Below are 20,749 nucleotides of genomic sequence, written 5' to 3' on the forward strand. Positions count from 1 at the left end.
GCTGCAGTGACAGCGTGACGTTTACAGGGGCTGCAGTGACAGCGTGACGTTTACAGGGGCGGCAGTGACAGCGTGACGTTTACAGGGGCTGCAGTGACAGCGTGACGTTTACAGGGGCTGCAGTGACAGCGTGACGTTTACAGGGGCTGCAGTGACAGCGTGACGTTTACAGGGGCTGCAGTGACAGCGTGACGTTTACAGGGGCTGCAGTGACAGCGTGACGTTTACAGGGGCTGCAGTGACAGCGTGACGTTTACAGAGGCTGCAGTGACAGCGTGACGTTTACAGAGGCTGCAGTGACAGCGTGACGTTTACAGGGGCTGCAGTGACAGCGTGACGTTTACAGGGGCTGCAGTGACAGCGTGACGTTTACAGAGGCTGCAGTGACAGCGTGACGTTTACAGAGGCTGCAGTGACAGCGTGACGTTTACAGGGGCTGCAGTGACAGCGTGACGTTTACAGGGGCTGCAGTGACAGCGTGACGTTTACAGAGGCTGCAGTGACAGCGTGACGTTTACAGGGGCTGCAGTGACAGCGTGACGTTTACAGGGGCTGCAGTGACAGCGTGACGTTTACAGGGGCTGCAGTGACAGCGTGACGTTTACAGAGGCTGCAGTGACAGCGTGACGTTTACAGGGGCTGCAGTGACAGCGTGACGTTTACAGGGGCGGCAGTGACAGCGTGACGTTTACAGGGGCTGCAGTGACAGCGTGACGTTTACAGAGGCTGCAGTGACAGCGTGACGTTTACAGGGGCTGCAGTGACAGCGTGACGTTTACAGGGGCTGCAGTGACAGCGTGACGTTTACAGGGGCTGCAGTGACAGCGTGACGTTTACAGGGGCTGCAGTGACAGCGTGACGTTTACAGGGGCGGCAGTGACAGCGTGACGTTTACAGGGGCTGCAATGACAGCGTGACGTTTACAGGGGCTGCAGTGACAGCGTGACGTTTACAGGGGCTGCAGTGACAGCGTGACGCGTTAGAGGACAGGGAAAGAAGCAAAGCTGTTCTCATTAAGGTGACTTATCAGTTCTATCTGCCTGAATATCATTTTCAACAGAACTGCAAATTGCAATCCCCAAAACACCGACAATCCCATGTAATAAAACTGGAATTCATCTAATGTAGTCAGCCCCTCAGTCATCGCTGAGCTGATGGATGAATGGGGATTCAGTGGCAATAGTCATTGTAATGCAGCAGATGTGCCCGTTTTCACCACAGTCCCCCATTTTAAAAGAACTGAAAGACTTGCATTTCAACAGCGCCTTTCATAACCACTGGACGTCCCAAGGCGCATTGCAGCAGTCAATTTGCGCACAGCAAACTCCCATAAACAGCAATGCGATAATAACCAGATAAATCAGTTTTTTTATTGATGTTGATTGAGGAATAAATATTGGCCAGGACACCGTGGCGAACTCCCCTGCTCTTCGAAATAGTGCCATGGGATCTTTAACGTCCACTTGAGAGAGCAGACGGTTTAATATCTCATCTGAGACGGCACCTCCGACAGTGCAGCACCCCCTCAGTACTGCCCCTCCGACAGTGCTCCCTCAGCACTGCACTGGAGTGTCAGCCTAGATTTTTGTGCTCGAGTCTCTGGAGTGGGACTTGAACCCACAACCTTCGGACTCAGAGGTGAGGGTGCTACCCACTGAGTCACAGCTGACACTGTAAAGGGAACTATCCTGTCCGGATTTTGTAATAGATGGAGTCTTGCAGGAAATAAAATACAATATAAGCTGTGACTCAGAATTTCAGGGAGGAAACAGGGAGAGGAGGCCCCGGCATTTACAAGAGGGGTCGGTGCAGAGGTACTGACCTAAAAGCAATTCACCGCAGCATTACCAAGCATAACTAACAGGCTGGGGTACAGCACCAGTGGTCCTCCTCATTCCCTCCCCCTCCCCCCACCAAAAAATGGCAGAGTTTTTCTGACAGGTTATGGTGCATCTAATCTATCAGAGCAGCAGAACAAATTTTAAATCAATAATGTACTTTTACAGCCCAGTTTCAGCTCTTTAACGTACCCCTTTAGGCTTCTGCAATGTGAGCAGATCTAGCCTGCCTTTGCTCTGCTTTCTAGAGCCGGCCATTTCATAGAAAGATGCGACTGCTGCCAACAAAATTAATTGGCTGCACATGTGCTGTTCCAGTGTTTTTTTGTCTTAAGATATTACAGTCGCTCTCTTTACAATTGCAGAGTATCCACGTTGCCCATCACTAATTCCAGACTCTTCTGGTCCGAATGCGGGTTTATTCTCCGTTCGCTTTCAACATGCAACGGTTTGGAATAAAGGCCAATTCACAGCATATATTCGAGCTCAATCTTTGTACAAGTAAGATCAGATTATGGATTGATCCCTTTTCGCAGGAGCCACGGCGGGAGCTAAACCGCAGCAGAGACTCCTGGTGGAAGAAGTTGAACAGTGACAGAGCTGCTATTGTGGTCTCGGTTAGAAGTGCAATTGTAACACAACAGGGGAATTACAGTTAATGAACTGATAACCCCAATAGCAATTCATTTTCTTCTTTCTTTCACACGGAGCTCATGCTCTGTACAAATAAATCTCCGCAATCCTCCCCCCACCAAATTATTATACATTAATACTTAAACCAACCCACGATATTATTATAAAACCAACCCAAAGGGCCACAGATTTATACGATATAACGGTATTATTATACATAATATTTAAACCACCAGAGTTATACGCAGAAGGCAGCTTTCAGTCGGTCACTCTATTCATAGAATCAGAGAAATTTATGGCACAGAGGAGGCCATTCGGCCCATCCTGTCCGTGCTGGCCCAATGAGCGATCCAGCCTAATCCCACTTCCAGTTCTCGGTCCGTAGCCCTGTCGGTTACGGGCACTTCAAGTGCATATCCAAGTACTTTTTAAATGTGATGAGGGTTTCTGCCTCTACCACCCTTTCAGGCAGTGAGTCCCAGACTCCCACCACCCTCCGGGTGAAGAAAGTTCTCCTCAACTCCCCTCTAATCCTTCTACCAATTAATTTAAATCTCTGCCCCCTGGTTATTGACCTCTCTGCTAAGGGAAATAGGTCCTTCCTATCCACTCTATCTGGGCCCCTCATGATTTTATACACCTCAATTAGGTCTCCCCTCAGCCTCCTCTGTTCCAAAGAAAACAACCCCAGCCTATCCTCACAGCTAAAATTCTCCAGTCCTGGCAACATCCTGGTAAATCTCCTCTGCACCCTCTCTAGTGCATCTTTCCTATAATGTGGTGACCAGAACTGCATGCAGTACTCTAGCCTAGTGTTTTACACAGTTCAAGCATAACCTCCCTGCTCTTATATTCTATGCCTCAGCTAATAAAGGAAAGTATCCTGTTTGCCTTCTTAACCACCTATCCTGCTACCTTCAGGGATCTGTGGACATGCACTCCAAGGTTTCTCTGTTCCTATACACTTCTCAGTATCCTCCCATTTATTGTGTATTCCCTTGCCTTGTTAGCCCTTCCCAAATGCATTATCTCACACTTCTCCGGATTGAATTCCATTTGCCACTTTTCTGCCCACCTGACCAGTCCATTGATATCTTCCTGCAGTCTACAGCTTTCTTCCTATCAACCACACGGCCAATTTTAGTATCATCTGCAAACTTCTTAATCATACCCCCTACACTGCAGTCTAAATCATTGATTTATACCACAAAAAGCAAGGGACCTAGTACTGAGCCCTGGGGAACCCCACTGGAAACAGCCTTCCAGTCACAAAAACACCCGTCGACCATTACCCTTTGCTTCCTGCCACTGAACCAATTTTGGATCCAACTTGGTGTGGAGGACGAATTCTTGGAATGCATGCGAGATGGTTTCCTGGAGCAGTATGTGGAGGAACCAACCAGTGAACAGGCTATTCTGGATCTGGTACTGTGTAATGGGAAGGGGCTAATCAATAATCTTGTGGTAAAGGGGCCTTTAGGGACAAGTGACCATAATATGATTGAATTTTACATTAAGTTTGAGAGTGATTTAGTCCAATCTGAAACTACAGTCTTCAATCTAAACAGAGGAAACTACAAGGGTATGAGGGACAAGTTGGCCATGGTAGATTGGGAGACTACACTAAAAGGTATGAAGGTGGACATACAATGGCTAACATTCAAGGAAATAATGTATAATTTGCAACAAACATATATTCCTCTAGGGCATAAAAACCCAAAAGGAAAAGTGATCCAACCATGGCTAACAAAAGAAATTAAAGCTAGTATTAAGTCAAAGGAGGAAGCTTATAAAGTTGCCAGAAAAAGCGGTCAGCCTGAGGATTGGGATCTGTTTAGAAATCAGCAAAGGGGGAACCAAGAAATTGATAAAGAAAGGGAAAATGGAATATGAGCACAAACTAGCAAAAAATATAAAAACGGATTGTAAAGGCTTCTATATAGGTATGTGAAAAGGAAAAGACTGGCGAAGGTAAATGTAGGTCCTTTACAGTCAGAGACGGGAGAATTTATAATGGGGAATGAGGAAATGGCAGAGAAATTAAATAAATGTTTCTGTCTTCACAGAGGAAAACACAAAAAACCTCCCAGAAATACGAGAAAACCAAGGGTGTGGCGAGAATAAGGAACGTAAAGAAATTATTAGTAAAAAAACAGTACCAGCAAAATTAATGGGACTAAAAGTCGATAAATCCCAAGGACCAGATGACCTACATCCTAGGGTTTTGAAGGAGGTGGCCATTGGGATAGTGGTCGCATTGGTTGTCATCTTCCAAAATTCTATAGATTCTGGAACGGATCCTGCAGATTGGAGGGTAGCAAATGTAACCCCGCTATTTAAGAAAGGAGGGAGAGAGAAAACGGGGAACTACAGACCTGTTAGCCTGACATCAGTAGTTGGGAAAATGCTGGAATCTATTATAAAGGATGCAATAACTGGGCACTTAGAAACTAATAGTGAGATTGGGCAGAGTCAACATGGATTTATGAAAGGGAAATCCTGTTTGACAAAGCTATTGGAGTTCTTTGAGGATGTAACTAGTGGAATAGACAAAGGGGAACCGGTAGATGTGGTGTATCTGGATTTTCAGAAGGCCTTCGATAAGGTCCCACACAAGAGGTTGGTGAACAAAATTAGGGCACATGGAATTGGGGATAATATATTAGCATGGATTGAGAATTGGTTAACAGACAGAAAACAAAGAGTAGGGATAAACTGGTCTTTTTCAGGATGGCAGGCTGTGACTAGTGGGGTACCACAAGGATCAGTGCTTGGGCCCCAGCTATTCATAATCTAGATCAATGATTTGGATGAGGGGACTAAATGTAACATTTCCAAATTTGCTGATGATACAAAGCTAGGTGGCAGTGTCAGTTGTGAAGAGGCTTCAAGAAGATCTTGACAGGCTCGGTGAGTGGGCGAGAACATGGCAGATGGAATACAATGGCCCAGAAATTCGGGTCTCCACGGGTGAGTACGCACGGGGTACTCACGCGTGGGCCCGATGGAAGTGCCGGTTTCTTGCATGCACTGCGCATGTGCGGGAAACCGGCACTTCCATTCCTCTGAACGAAGGGGTTCAGAGGTCGAACGCATGCGCGGGGGAGTCTGCGCGTGCGCTTTGAACTTACGTTTTTTTTTTTTAAACAGGTTTTTCCGTGAGGGCAAGTCTTTAGCTTTTAGAAACGTAAAAACCAGGCGTAAGGCCTGCATTTTAAAAGGTAAGTGGTCAATTAATTAAAATTAAAACATTTTTTCCACAGGTTTATTATTTTTAAATACTTTAAAGCAAGGTAAGTTTATTTTTAGCCCCGTTAGAATATAAAATTATTTTTTTCAAAAATTTAAATTATTGTTTAAAATAGTTATTTAATGTAATAAGAACATAAGAAATAGGAGCAGCAGTAGGCCAATTGGCCCCTCGAGCCTGCTCCGCCATTCAATAAGATCATGGCTGATCTGATCCTAACCGCCAATCCACTATCACAGAACCATCTCCTGAATCTAACAGAATTAGACACACGAAATAGGAGCAGGATCAGGCTACACGGCCCCTGGGCCCGCTCCGCTACCCACAGGGCCATGACCGATCCGAACCTAGACTCATGTCCAAATTCCTGCCCGCTCCCCGTAACCCTTAATTCCCTTTTCTTCTAGGAAACTGTCTATTTCTGTTTTAAATTTATGTAATGATGTAGCTTCGACAGCTTTTTGGGGCAGCATATTCCATGGACCTACCACCCTCTGAGTGAAGTAGTTCCTCCTCATCTCAGTTTTGAAAGAGCAGCCCCTTATTCTAAGACTATGCCCCCTAGTTCTAGTTTCACCCATCATCAGGAACATCCTCCCCGCATCCACCCGATCCAACCCCTTCATAATCTTATATGTTTCAATAAGATCGCCTCTCATTCTTCTGAACTCCAATGAGTAGAGTCCCAATCTACTCAACCTCTCCTCATATGTCCATCCCCTCATCCCCGGGATTAATCGAGTGAACCTTCTTTGTACTGACTCGAGAGCAAGTATGTCCTTTCTTAAGTATGGACACCAAAACTGTATGCAGTATTCCAGGTGCGGTCTCACCAATACCTTGTACAACTGAAGCAATACCTCCCTATTTTTATATTCTATCCCCCTAGCAATGAAAGCCAACATTCCATTGGCCTTCTTAATCACTTGCTGCACCTGCATACTAACCTTTTGAGTTTCGTGCACCAGGACCCCCAGATCCCTTTGTACTTCAGTACTTTCAAGTTTCTTGCCATTAAGATAATAACTTGCTCTACGATTTTTCCTGCCAAAGTGCATAACCTCACACTTTCCAGTATTGTATTCCATCTGCCAAATCTCTGCCCACTTACTTAGGCTGTCTATGTCCCCTTGCAGGTTTTTTATGTCCTCCTCACTCACTACTTTCCCTCCCATCTTAGTATCATCTGCAAACTTTGACGTGTTACACTCGGTCCCCTCCTCCAAATCGTTAATATAGATTGTAAAGAGTTGGGGACCCAGCACTGACCCCTGCGGAACACCACTGGTTACTGATTGCCAGTCTGAGAATGAACCATTTATCCCAACTCTCTGCCTTCTGTTAGGTAGCCAATCCTCTATCCATGCCAGAATATTACCCCCAATCCCGTGATTTTTTATCTTAAGCAATAATCTTTTGTGTGGCACCTTGTCAAATGCCTTTTGGAAGTCTAAATACACTACGTCCACTGGTTCACCTTTATCCACCCTATATGTTACTTCCTCAAAGAACTCCAGCAAATTTGTCAAACATGACTTCCCCTTCATAAAACCATGCTGACTTTGTCTTATTAAGTTAAATTTATAGTTTATTTAAAAAGTGTGATGATTTTTAAAAATTTATTTGAAGGTTTACTACTATTTTGGGGCCGTAGTATTTATAAGTTTTGACAGGTCTTCCTGTCACTACTTATGAATGGGCTTTTCCCTGCACCGATTGGCTGCCCATGGCCCACGTGATCCCAGGGGACGCATCGCACTAACTACTCCCCTGGGACACACAAGCACAGCGCGCCGGCAGCTGGGCCAGGCCCCGGAGCGCGGAGCGGAATTCCATGGGGCCCTACAGCTCAACTGCCGGCGCGCAAGGTAAGTGCAGGTCGGGGGCTTGCACCCGCGGGAAGCCCCGGACCCGAATTTCTGGGCCAATGTGGATAAATGTGAAGTTATCCGCATTGGTAGAAAAAACAGAAAGGCAGAGTATTTCCTAACTGGTGAAAAATTGGGGAATGCAGATGCTCAAAGGGACCTGGGTGTCCTTATGCATGAGTCAGTGAAAGTGAATGTGCAGGTGCAGCAAGCCAATAGGAAGGCAAATGATATGCTGGCCTTCATTACAAGAGGATTTGAGTACAGGAGTAAAGAACTCTTACTCCAATTATATAGGGCCTTGGTGAGACCACACCCGGAGTACTGTGTACAATTTTGGTGTCCTTACCTAAGAAAGGATATACTTGCCATAGAGGGAGTGCAACGAAGGTTCACGAGATTGATTCCTGGGATGGCGGGACTGTTGTACGAGAAGAAATTTAGTAAACTAGGCTTGTATTCTCTTGAATTCAGAAGAATGAGAGGGGATCTCATTGAAGCATACAAAATTATTACAGGGCTTGATAGGGTGGATGCTGGGAGAATGTTTCCCTTGGCTGGGGAGTCTAGAACCAGGGGCCACAGCCTCTGGATAAAGGGTAGGCCATTCAGGACTGAGACGAGGAGAGATTTCTTCACACAGAGGGTGGTGAATCTTTGGAATTCTCTACCCCAGAGGGCTGTGGAGGCTCAGTCATTGGGTATATTCAAAACAGAAGTCGATAGATTTCTGACTAGTGAGGGCATCAAGGGATATGGCGATAGGGCCGGTGAATGGAGTTGAGGCAGAAGATCAGCCATGATCTCATTGAATGGCCTACTCCTGCTCCTATTTCTTATGTTCTTACGCCACTTTCCCTTGGATCCCATGTGTTTTTACTTTTCTGACCAGTCTGCCATGTGGGACCTTGTCAAAAGTCTTGTTAAAATCCATTTAGACTACATCAAATGCACTACCATTATCAACCCTCGTTACCTCCTCAAAAAATTCAATTTAGTCAGACACGACGTCCCCTTAACAAATCCATGCTGACTGTCCTTGATTAATCCGTGCCTTTCTAAATGACGATTTATCCTGTCCCTCAGAATTTTTTACAATAACCACCAAGGTTAGGCTGAGTGGCTTGTAATTACTCGGTCTATCCCTTTCTCCCTTTTTAAACAATGGTACAAGATTAGCAGTCCTCTGGCACCTTACCTGTAGCCAGAGAGGATTGGAAAATGATGGTCAGAGCCTCCGCTATTTCCTCCCTTGTTTCTCTTAACAGCCTGGGATACATTTCATCCGAGCCTGGGGATTTATCCACTTTCAAAGATGCTAAACCCTTAATATTTCCTCTCTCACTATGTTTATCTCATCTAATATTTCACACTCCTCCTCCTTAACTTCAATATCTACATCATTCCTCTCTTTTGTGAAAACATGGAGCTCTATATTCTAACCCCAATTCCCTGTCTTTTCTCCATATCCCTTAATACCTTCACTTCCTTTTAAACACCTCCATTGGTTCTGCACCTGTAACTTTTAGCAAGATGTTCCACATTCTCAGCCCTGTGTGAAGCAGCTGTCTCGCTTCAGTTCTAAGAGTCTGGCCCTCATTCGAGATTCCACTACCGACCCCGCCAATCCCTTTTGTTATTTTAAACATGCAATTAGATCACCCTTTAAGTTCATGTCCAGGGAATATAACCCAAGTTCACATTCTCTCCTCTTAGCTCAGTGCTTCATCCCAGGTACTCTCCCGGTGAATTGTCCTCAGGCTCTCTAAAGACTGTTCTATAACCACCTAAAACTGAACACAATACTCCAGAGGAGGTCTGACCATAGTTGCAGTTTGTTCCTTCCTTTTACACTCTATACCTTATGAAGTGCAGCTTCCTGGTACTACCTGGTCACCTTTTTTCCATGCAAGGGAAGTTTTAATGACTTATGTACCTGGACACTGTTCATTTACCCGCCCTACTGCCTCCCTGTTTGGACTGTAATCCCATCTGCTAGTCTTACACCTGGAATACACGGCCTCACACTTTGTTAAACTGTATCGGCCAGTCTTACACCTACTCGTTTATTCCACACCCATCATCAGAATACCTCCGAGCTCAGTTGGACATACTCCCCTCTATTCCCAAATCCAGGTCATTTATTTGTCGAGGGACAGGCAGGGGCTCAGGATAGCACCTGAGGCGACATTGTTCGTCACCGCCTGCCACTCTGAGAACACCCTTTATACCCCAGCTGCTCGCCACCTTGCCTCCAATGCCATGAATCTCAGTTTTAGCTAGCAATCGCTTGTATGGACCCACTGCCTCCTGAAATCAGCTGTGATGGCCCTGTGGTGGAATAGTCTAGGCTCAGCATGCACACAACTGTACTCCAGCATTTGACAGCACTTTGGGGGGGGGGGGGGGGCGGTGGAGAGAAGGGCACAGAAAAATGTAAACTGGTATCTTCCTCCACATTATGTGGAGAGGTTGTCCCGTGACATGCAGCAATAATATGTGAATGGGATGCAGTTTCTCAAATCATTACCATGATGGGAAATGACAGTGCAATGTTTGGACTGAGTGAGCAGTCAAATTACTGCATGACTCACACTGCACCATGGAGACACCCAGAACAGGTAGACTTTACACTGTGCACTCAGACCAGAGAAGGCATTTTGTTGAAACACACCACTGTTTGGTAAATATTTTAAAATATCTAACTGCAGAGCTCCTGAAACAAGCGCTTGAGCCAAGAGGCACTCAGCCACAGCATGTCTGCGGGGGAGTTAATGGCTTTGTTCTGTTGAGGGAGTGAAATAGTTCTCACATCACCGCAGGCTATCCCCGCACTCAGTCTCTGCTACAAACCGAGAAGGTGCTGGAAAGAACAAGAACAATCCCAAGGCAGCTGGAAGGTGCTTCTTCTTCTTAGGCAGTCCCTCGGAACTGAGGATGACTTGCGTCCACACTAAAAATGAGTTCTCAGGTGACTGATGAGTCCAATGCGGGACCTACAGTCTCTGTTACAGGTGAGGCAGATGGTGGTTGAAGGGGCGGGTGGGTGGGGTGCTTGGGTTGACGTGTGCTCCTTCCGCTGTTTGTGCTTGGCTTCCGCTTGCTCCCGGCGAAGAGACTCGAGGTGTTCAGCACCATCCCAGATGCTTCTCCTCCATTTTGTGCGGTCTTGGGCCAGGGATTCCCAGGTGTCGGTGGGTATGTTGCACTTCTTCAAGGAGGCTTTGAGGGTGTCCTTGAAGCCTTTCCTCTGCACACCTGGGGCTCTCTTGCTGTGTCAGAGCTCCGAGTAGAGCACTTGTTTTGGGAGTCTCGTTTCGGGGCATGTGGACGATGTGGCCCGTCCATCGCAGCTGATCGTGCGTGGTCAAAGCTTCAATGCTGGGGATGTTGGCCTGGGCGAGAACACTGACGTTGGTGCGCCTATCCTGCCAATGGATTTGCAGGATCTTGCGGAGGCGGCGTTGGTGGTACCTCTCCAGTGCTTTGAGGCTTGTCCTAGACTCACCCACCAGCTGGAAAGGTTGCTCTCTACCCTATTAATTCCTTTCAAAATCCTAAAAACCTTAATCAAATCACAGTACGGCAGATGTGGTCTAACCAGGGCTTTGTATAGCTGTAGCAAAACTTCCTCCCCTTTATATTCCAGCCCTCCAGTTATAAAGGCTAACATTCCATTAGGCTGATTGATTATTTATTGTGTTTGACCACTACATTTTAATGATCGGTACATGGATCCCTAAATCTCTTTGGACCTCCACTGTTTCTGGCATTTCACCATTTAAAAAATACTCGGATCTATCCTTACTTTGATCCAAAATGGATAACCTCACACTTACCTATCAATGTCTCTTTCTAATTTTATGCTCCACTCTATACTACTTACTATGCCACCAGTCTTTGTGTCATTGGATGAAAGTCTCTTTTGATTGCTGGCTGTCAGAGAGTAAAAACTGACCCTAATTTGCCACGAATTGACAGGCTGGTGTGGGAAATGGAAGGAAAGGTCGCTCTGCCACACTAGCGTTGCTTGAGTTTAGAGGTGAACTATGTTGCTGGGGAGGGTGGATGCTGACACTGGCTGCATGAAATGGGAAGATCTCCACTCCCCAGCACTATCATAGAGCATGATAATAGGCTCAGAGGTCAGAAGTATAAGCTACTGAAAAATAACTTAGATCAGATAGCACAAACTTCTTCATAGAGGCGAGGAATGGTGAATAACCTGCCACGCAGGGTAACAGAGGGTAAGGGCGCTAAACACTGAGGGAAGACCAGAGGCTGAGCTCGACTGGGCAGAAAGGCCCTTTCTCATTCTCTTTAATGGTGCTCTGAGCTAGTGGGTGAAGGACAGGAGCTGGGTAAGGAACATTCATAGAAACATAGAAGATAGGAGCAGGAGTAGGCCATTCGACCCCTCGAGCCTGCTCCGCCATTCAACGAGATCATGGCTGATCATCCAAACTCAGTACCCTGTCCCTGCCTTTTCCCCATATCCCTTGATCCCTTTAGCCTTAAGAAATATATCCAACTCCTTCTTGAATATATTTAATGAATTGGCCTCTACTGCCTTCTGCGGTAGAGAATTCCACAGGTTCACCACTCTCTGGGTGAAGAATTTCCTCCTCATCTCTGTCCTAAATGGCTTACCCCTTATCCTTAGACTGTGACCCCTGGTTCTGGACTCCCCGACCATCGGGAACATCCTTCCTGCATCTAGTCTGTCTAGTCCTGTTAGAATTTTATAAGTTTCAATGAGATCCCCTCTCATTCTTCTAAACTCCAGCGAGTACAAGCCCAATCGACCCAATCTCTCCTCATACGTCATTCCTGCCATCCCAGGTATCAGCCTGGTGAATCTTCGCTGCACTCCTTCCATGGCAAGAACATCCTTCCTCAGATAAGGCGACCAAAACTGCACACAATACTCAAGATGTGATCTCACCAAGGCCCTGTACAACTGCAGCAAGACATCCTTGTTCCTGTACTCAAACCCTCTCGCTACGAAGGCCAACATACCATTTGCCTTCTTAACCGCCTGCTGCACCTGCATGCTTACCTTCAGCAACTGGTGCACAAGGACGCCCAGGTCTCGTTGCACTTCCCCTTCTCCCAATCTATTGCCATTCAGATAATAATCTGCCTTCTTGTTTTTGACACCAAAGTGGATAACCTCGCATTTATCCACGTTATATTGCATCTGCCATGCTTCTGCCCAATCACCCAACCTGTCCAAATCATACTGGAGTTTCTCGGCATCCTCCTCACAGCACACACGCCCACCCAGCTTTGTGTCGTCTGCAAACTTGGAGATATTACATCTAGTTCCCTCGTCCAGATCATTAATATATATTGCAAATAGCTGGGGTCCAAGGACCGATCCCTGCGGTACCCCACTAGTCACTGCCTGCCACTCGGAAAAAGAGCCGTTTATTCCAACTCTTTGCTTTCTGTCTGCCAACCAGTTCTCTATCCAAGTCAATACCTTGCCCCCAATCCCATGTGCCTTACCTTTACACGCTAATCTCTTATGCGGGACCTTATCAAAAGCCTTTTGAAAGTCCAAATACACCACATCCACTGGTTCTCCCTTATCTATTTTACCAGTTACATCCTCAAAAAATTCCAGTAGATTAGTCGAGCACGATTTACCTTTTGTAAATCCATGTTGACTTTGTCCGATCTGGTCACTGTTTTCAAAGTGCTCTGCTATTACATCTTTTATAATGGACTCTAGCATTTTCCCCACTGCCGATGTCAGGCTTACCGGTCTGTAATTCCCCGTTTTCTCTCTACCACCTTTTTTGAACAGTGGGGTAACATTAGCTACCCACCAATCCATGGATACTGTTCCAGAGTCTATCGAATGTTGGAAGATGACCAGCAATGCATCTACTATTTCTAGGGCTACTTCCTTAAGTACCCTATGATGTAGATTATCAGGCCCTGGGGATTTATCGGCCTTCAATCCCATCAATTTCTCTAACACCATTTCCCTACAAATACTGATTTCTATCAGTTCCTCCCTTTCATTAGACCCTATGTTCCTCGACATCTCTGGGAGGTTATTTGTGTCCTCCTTTGTGAAGACAGAACCAAAGTATGAATTTAGTTGGTTTGCCATTTCTTTGTTCCCCATTATAAATTCCCCTGATTCTGACTGCAAGGGACCTACGCTTGACTTCACCAATCTTTTTCTCTTCACATATCTATAAAAGCTTTTAGTCAGTTTTTATGTTCCCTGTAAGCTTACTCTCATACTCTATTTTCCCCCTCTTAATTAATCCCTTTGTCCTCTTTTGTTGAATCCTAAACTGCTCCCAATCCTCAGGTTTACTGCTTTTTCTGGCCAATTTATATGTCCTCTCCTTGGATCTTATGCTATCCCTAATTTCCCTTGTTAGCCACGGTTGGGTCACCTTTTTTGTTTTATTTTTATGCCAAACTGGGATGAACAAATTCTGTAGTTCATCCATGCGATCTTTGAATGTTTGCCATTGCCTATCCACTGTCAACCCTTTGAGTGACATTCCCCAATCAATCCTACCCACCTCGCGCCTCATACCATCGTAGTCCCCTTTATTTAAATTCAGGACCCTAGTCTCTGAGTCAACTACTTCACTCTCCATCTTAATGAAGAATTCTATCATATTATGATCGCTCCGACCCAAGGGGCCTCATACAATAAGATTGCTAATTAATTCTATCTCATTACATAATACCCAGTCTAAGATGGCCTGATCTCTAGTTGGTTCCTCGACATACACTCCAGGAATTCCTCCTCCACAGTATTGTTACTAATTTGGTTAACCCAATCTATATGTAGATTAAAGTCACCCATGATAACTGCTGTGCCCTTATTGCATGCTTCTCTAATTTCACTTTTAATGCCATCCCCGACCTCACCGTCAATGCACCAGAAATGCCATCACCGAGGGTGAAGCTGCTGTTTAATGGCACCTGACAGTTTCACCTGTAGAAGACCCACCACCTGGGCTGGAGAAACACCAACCTGTTCAAATTAGTTTGCCAATACAACCAAAACAGGCGTTAGCTTTATCTGGTAAATAATCCCTCAAAGGGGCTGGTGCCAGTCACATGTGAGGCTGAGCACTTGGTAAAGTTTCTGATACATGACAGCATACCAACATCTTTAATCGGGAGGCTGTTCAGTGCTAGTGTCTGGAGAGGAACGGTGCCGATCCACTCAACGCTTACCAACACTCTGCTAAAATCATTCAAGATGCACCAAACAGGGAAGGGAAACACAACCAGGCCGGCAGAGGCTGTTTTCATTCACCTATTCTGTGTCAGCACTCGCTCAGTGGGTCTCACTCTCGCCTCCGAGTCGGAAGGTTGTCGGTTCAAGTCCCACTCCAGAGACTTGAGAACAAAAACCAGGCCGAAACTCCAGTGCAGTGCTGAGGGAGTGCTGCATCTTTCGGATGAGACGTTAAACCGAGGCCCCGTCTGCTCTCTCAGGTGGACGTAAAAGATCCCATGGCACTATTTTGAAGACGAGCGGGGGAGTTCTCCCTGGTATCCTGGTCAATATTTATCCCTCAATCAACATCACTAAAAACAGATTAACAGGTTATCACATTGCTGTTTATGGGAGCTTGCTGTGCGCAATTGGGTGCCGTGTTTCCTACTTTACAACAGTGACTACACTTCAAAAGTACTTCATTGGCTGTAAAGCGCTTTGAGACGTCCTGACTTCATGAAAGGCGCTATTGAAATGCAAGTCATAGAAACATAGAAGATAGGAGCAGGAGTAGGCCATTCGGCCCCTCGAGCCTGCTCCGCCATTTAATGAGATCATGGCTGATCATCCAAACTCAGTACCCGGTCCCTGCCTCCTCCCCATATCTCTTGATCCCTTTAGCCTTAAGAAATATATCTTTCTTTCTTTCTGAACTCACCTCCTTTCTAATTTATTCCATCCCAAAGGTGCCAGCTCATCCTAAAGACCATGTGCCATGCATTACTTGCCATGTGTACAGATCATTCACAGAGGGTTTCAGTCTCGACTCCACACTCCCTTTCCTGCACAAGTTGCTGGATAGGGACCTGGCTGATGTTGCCTCACCTTTGACCAGGGACGATGAGGATCTCTCACTATCACCCCTGCAACTCAACTGCACTGCCCTCATCAACCCTCTCCATTACTTCAAAGAATGGAATCAAGTTCGTCAATTTGCCTGTGATTTTTAGTGATTTGCCTCTTTCAGAAATCCATGCTGGCTGTAGCTTATTAACCCATGCTTCTCCAAGTGAGAATGAATTTTGACCCCAACAATGGCCACTAGTAGTTATTCCACCACTGAAATTAGGCTGACTGGACTGTACTTGCTGGGTTCATCCCTCTCCCCTTTTTTGAACAGGAGTGTAACATTTGCAATCCTCCAGTCATTTGGAACCACTCCCATATCCAAAGAGCATTGAAAGATTGTGGTCAGAGCTTCTGCTATCTCCACCCTAGCTTCCCATAGCAACCTAGGATGTACCCCATCTGGACCGAGTGACTAGTTAACTTTGAGTGATGCCAACCTATTTAGCACCTCCTTGGTGTCAGTGGCTCAGTGGGCAGCACCCTCGCCTCTGAGTCAGAAGGTTGTGGGTTCGAGTCCTACTCCAGGGACTTGTGCACATAAAGCTAGGCTGGCACTGCAGTGCAGTGCTGAGGGAGTGCCGTCATTTGGATGAGACGTTAAACCGAGGCCCCGTCTGCTCTCTCGGGTGGACGCAAAAGATCCCACGGCACTACGTCGAAGAGGAGCAGGGGAGTTCCCCCTGGTGTCCTGGGCAATATTTATCCCCAATCAACATCACTAAAAACAGATTATTTGGTCATGATCAAATTGCTGTTTGTGTGATCTTGCTGTGCGCAAATTGGGTGCCGTGACAACCCCTCAAAAATGACTTCATTGGCTGTAAAGCGCTTTGGGACGTGAAAGGCGCCATAGAAATGCAAGTCTTACTTTTTCCTTCCTATCCAACTGTGCCCAGTGTCGGGGGCCCAGGTCACAGCACTGTGTGCCCGGCCCGGAGCCAGGACTCAACCCTCTCTCACCAGGACCCTGACCACCCTCTCACCCCTCCCCCCCGACCCTCTCTCCCCACACCCCATCTCTCCACCCCCCGCCCCCGGAACCTCTCCCCACCCCCCCCACCCCCTCTCTCCCCACCCCCCGACCCTCTCTCCCCACCCCCACCCTCTCTCTCTCCCCACCCCCCCCGTCCCCGGACCCTCTCTCCCCACCCACCGGACCCTCTCTCCCCACCCCCCCCCCCCCCCCCGGACCCTCTCTCCCCACTCCAGACCCCCTCTCAATTCACAATTCACAATTCAAATCGCTTTATTGGCATGATAAGTTACATCTTATGTTGCCAAAGCATCAAAATACATTTATGGTTGAGCACATAAACGCAGTTCTATTCATACAGTGTATAAACAGGTATATCCCTGAGTGTATAAATATACATTCCCATTGTTTATATATATTCTTTTCTTAGTTTACTGGTTGTCCCTCTGTTCATGGCAAGCTGTAACATAGTGTGCCGCCAGTGTTACACAGCTTCTCTCCTCTCCCAGTAGGAATGGGAGTTTTTGGTTGTCATTCAGATTTCTGAATTCAGGGCATATTTGTGAGAATTTTTGGTAGAAATTCTCCCTGATGTCCTGATATTTTCCACAGGCTGTGAGGAAGTGCATCTCTGTCTCCACTACTCCCTGACTGCAGTGAGAGCATATCCTGTCTTCTCTTGGCAGCCTGGTCTGCCTGTGTCTGCCTTTTTCGATCGCTAGGCTATGTTCGCTAAGTCTGTACCTTGTCAAGGTTCTTCTCAGTTTGTTATCCTTTACCATGGTCAGGTAATCAGCTATGTTGTATTGTCTGTTTAGGGCCAAGTAGCAATTGAGTTTGCTTTGGGTTTTTGTTGTTTCTGCCCAATATGTCAAATATTTTTCCTTTTGCTTAGCGACGATTGTGTTGGGTCGAATTCTTTGTGTTACCCTGTCACTGTCCTGGGGCTGGTTATTGTTAGTATTGTTAGTAGTTACTTCACTGAGTCCCAGGACTAGTTGACTGAGGGTATTCTTCTTTATGGTCAGCTCTTGGCATTTCAGGGCGTCGTAGTGATAGCATTGGGGGTTGCTCATTTGTAGGTGATTCCAAAATTTGGTGGCTCTTTTTTGGATAGTGATTATTAATGGATATTGGCCTAGTTCCGCCCTGCATGCATTGTTTACTGTTTTCCTTTGAGTCCGGAGGATACTTTTACAGAATTCTGCATGTGGGATCTCAATTGGGTGTTTGTCCCATTTTGCGAATTCTTGTTGAGTTAGCGGTCCCCATACCTCACTGCCATAGAGTGCAATTGGTTCAATTACTGATTTGAAAATTTTGAGCCAAATGCTAATTGGGATTTCTATTTGGATTGATTTTTTGATGGCATAGAAAGCCCTTCTTGCTTTCTCTTTCAGTTCATTCACAGCCAGTTTGAAGTTTCCCGTAGAACTGATTTTTAAGCCCAAGTATGTGTAGTTAGTGGTTTGTTCAATTTTGGTTGTTCCTACTGTGAAATTTATTTTGGGTCCCTGATGTTTGGATCTTTGCTGGAACACAAGGACTTTGGTTTTTTGGGGATTTATTGTCAGGGCCCAAGTCTGGCAGTACGACTCCAGCAGGTCCAGGTTTTGCTGTAGCCCCTCTTTAGTTGGTGACAGAACCAGGTCGTCTGCATAGAGGAGGAATTTAACCTTGGATTCATATAGGGTGAGGCCGGGTGCTGTAGATTGTTCAAGTAGTTTTGCCAATCCATTTATGTAAATATTAAAGAGTGTCGGTGAGATTGGCGAGCCCTGCGTCACCCCCCGCCCCTGTGGGAAGTATTTTGTTTGTTTGTCTCCAATTTTAACTGCACATTTGTTGTTTGTATACATTGATTTAATTACATCATATGTTTTCCCTCCTACTCCGCTTTCGATAAGTTTCAGGAATAAACCGTCATGCCAGATGGAGTCGAAAGCCTTCTGGAAATCTACAAAGCATGCGTAGATTTTGCTTTTGTTATGGTGAACGTGTTTGTCAATTAGGGTCTGTAGGGTGAAGATATGATCGGATGTTCTATAGTTTGGCAGGAATCCAATTTGGCTTTTACTCAAGACATTGTGCTCCTCAAGGAAGTTTATAAGTCTTTTGTTTATGATGCTACAGAATACCTTCCCCAGGTTACTGTTTACACAGATGCCTCGATAGTTGTTTGGGTCGATTTTGTCCCCACTTTTGTATATGGGCGTTATGAGTCCTTTGTTCCAGATATCAGGGAAATAACCGACACTCAGAACCAAGTTGAAGAGTTTTAGGATAGCCAGTTTCATTTTGTTGTCTGTGTGTTTAATCATCTCGTTTAGTATGCCGTCTGTCCCGCAGGCTTTTCCTGGTCGCAGGTCCTTGAGTTTTTCAAGAAGTTCTTTTTCTGTTATTATGGCGTCCAGCGGGTTTTGGTTATCTTTTATGGCCATTTCTAGCTTTTCCAGTTTTTTGCATATTTGGTGTTGCTCTGGTCTTAGTGTGTTTTTCTGGTATAATTTTTCAAAGTGGTTTACCCATGTGTCCCCATTTTGAATGGCCAAATCGTCGTGTTGTTTTTTGTGTAGTGTTTTCAAGTTTTCCCAGAAACAATTGGAATCAATGGATTCCTCCATGGAGCTGAGTGTATTCTTAATATATTGCTCTTTTTTGGTTCTGAGTGTGTTTCTGTATTGTGTTAGTGTCTGACAATAAGTAAGGCGTAATTCCTCGTTTTCTGGATGTCTGTGTTTTTGGTTTGATATTTTTCTAAGTTTTTTCCTCATGTTATGGCAACCTCGGTCAAACCATTTTTCATAGTTTTTTGTTTTGGGTTTGTTCTTGCGAGCTTTCAAGTTTGTATTTGTTGCCAAATTATCAAAAATATTGTTTAGTTTAATAACTGCCCGGTTTACGCCTTCTTTATTGTGAGTGTATATGTTATCCAGAAAGGTGTCTAAGAGAGCTTGAGTTGATGCATTGCTAATTGTTTTCTGGTATTTTTCCGTGTCGTTTTTGGCCCATCTGTATGATTTTTTGGTGTTGTACAGTTTACTGGGTTGTGTTTCTATGTTGTTTGTTTCTGTCTTTTTGAGGAACATAGTAATTTGACTGTGATCTGACAGTGTTGTTTGTGGTTTGACTGTGAATGCTCTGAAAGAGGATGGGTCTAAGTCTGTAATCATATAGTCTACTGTGCTGCAGCCAAGAGGTGAGCAATAGGTCGATCTTCCTAGGAGGTCTCCTATGAACCTACCATTGACAATGTACAGACCCAGGTTTCGACAGAGCTGTAGTAGCTGTTTTCCGTTGGTATTTGACTGCTTGTCGCAGTTATGCCTGTGTGGAAGGGATGTCAAAGTGGTTATTCCCGAAAACGTAATTGTTTCCCTGATTATTGGTGAAGTCTGGTTCTTCGCCCGTTCTTGAATTGAGGTCCCCACAGATCAACACGTTCCCCTGGGCCTGGTATTGGATAATTTCCCCCTCCATGTTGGAGAAGGTGTCCTCTTTAAAGTACGGGGAATCGATTGGAGGGATATAAAGTGCGCAAATGTAAACATCTTGGGTGTTTTGAGATAATCTCCCTCTCAAGTTTGAGCCACATATGGTTTTCGCCCTTTTTTATAAATTTGATGTAATTCTTAAGTTCTGTTTTAAACCAGATCAGTATGCCTCCGGAGTCTCTCCCCCCTCTCACTCCCTCTCACTCCCCCCTCTCCTCTCCCTCCCACTCTCCCTCTGCCTCCCCACCACCCCCCCAGACCATCTCTGTCTCTCGCCCCGCCCCCAGACCTTTCCCCGTTTCTCACCCGTAGAAGTTCTCGGAGCCGCCGATCGCCACCAGGCAATAGGCGTTGGTCAGTTTGGCGAAGCAGCCGATCTCGTTGTTGTTCTCAAAGGAAGCGCGAACCGCCATCGCGGGGCCGGGCCTGGGTCTGGTGCTCGGGGCCTCGGGCTGTGTCTGGTGTCGGGCCTCGCTCTCCGGGTGTTTCTGGGGCCGGTGTCGGGGCCAGGCTGTGTTGGGGCCGGGGGTCGGTGTTCGGGACTCGGGGGCCGGGCTGTGTATGGTGTGGGGGTCGGGGC

General features: G+C 46.0%; 1 protein-coding gene across 1 annotated transcript in view; it reads right to left on the bottom strand.

The window, feature by feature from the left end:
- Window positions 1-20,598, bottom strand: part of eif6 (eukaryotic translation initiation factor 6) — an 89,894-nt gene extending 69,296 nt beyond the window's left edge. Inside the window, 1 exon segment of the mRNA XM_086005959.1 lies at window positions 20,476-20,598. Within this exon segment, the coding sequence (XP_085862085.1) occupies window positions 20,476-20,582 (107 nt within the window). The 5' untranslated portion in view covers window positions 20,583-20,598.
- Between the last annotated feature and the right edge of the window lie 151 nt (window positions 20,599-20,749).

Source organism: Somniosus microcephalus, chromosome 13 (genome assembly GCF_052327205.1).
Source record: "Somniosus microcephalus isolate GS21.2 chromosome 13, FLI_Smic_1.0, whole genome shotgun sequence".
NCBI classification, from domain to species: Eukaryota; Metazoa; Chordata; class Chondrichthyes; order Squaliformes; family Somniosidae; genus Somniosus; species Somniosus microcephalus.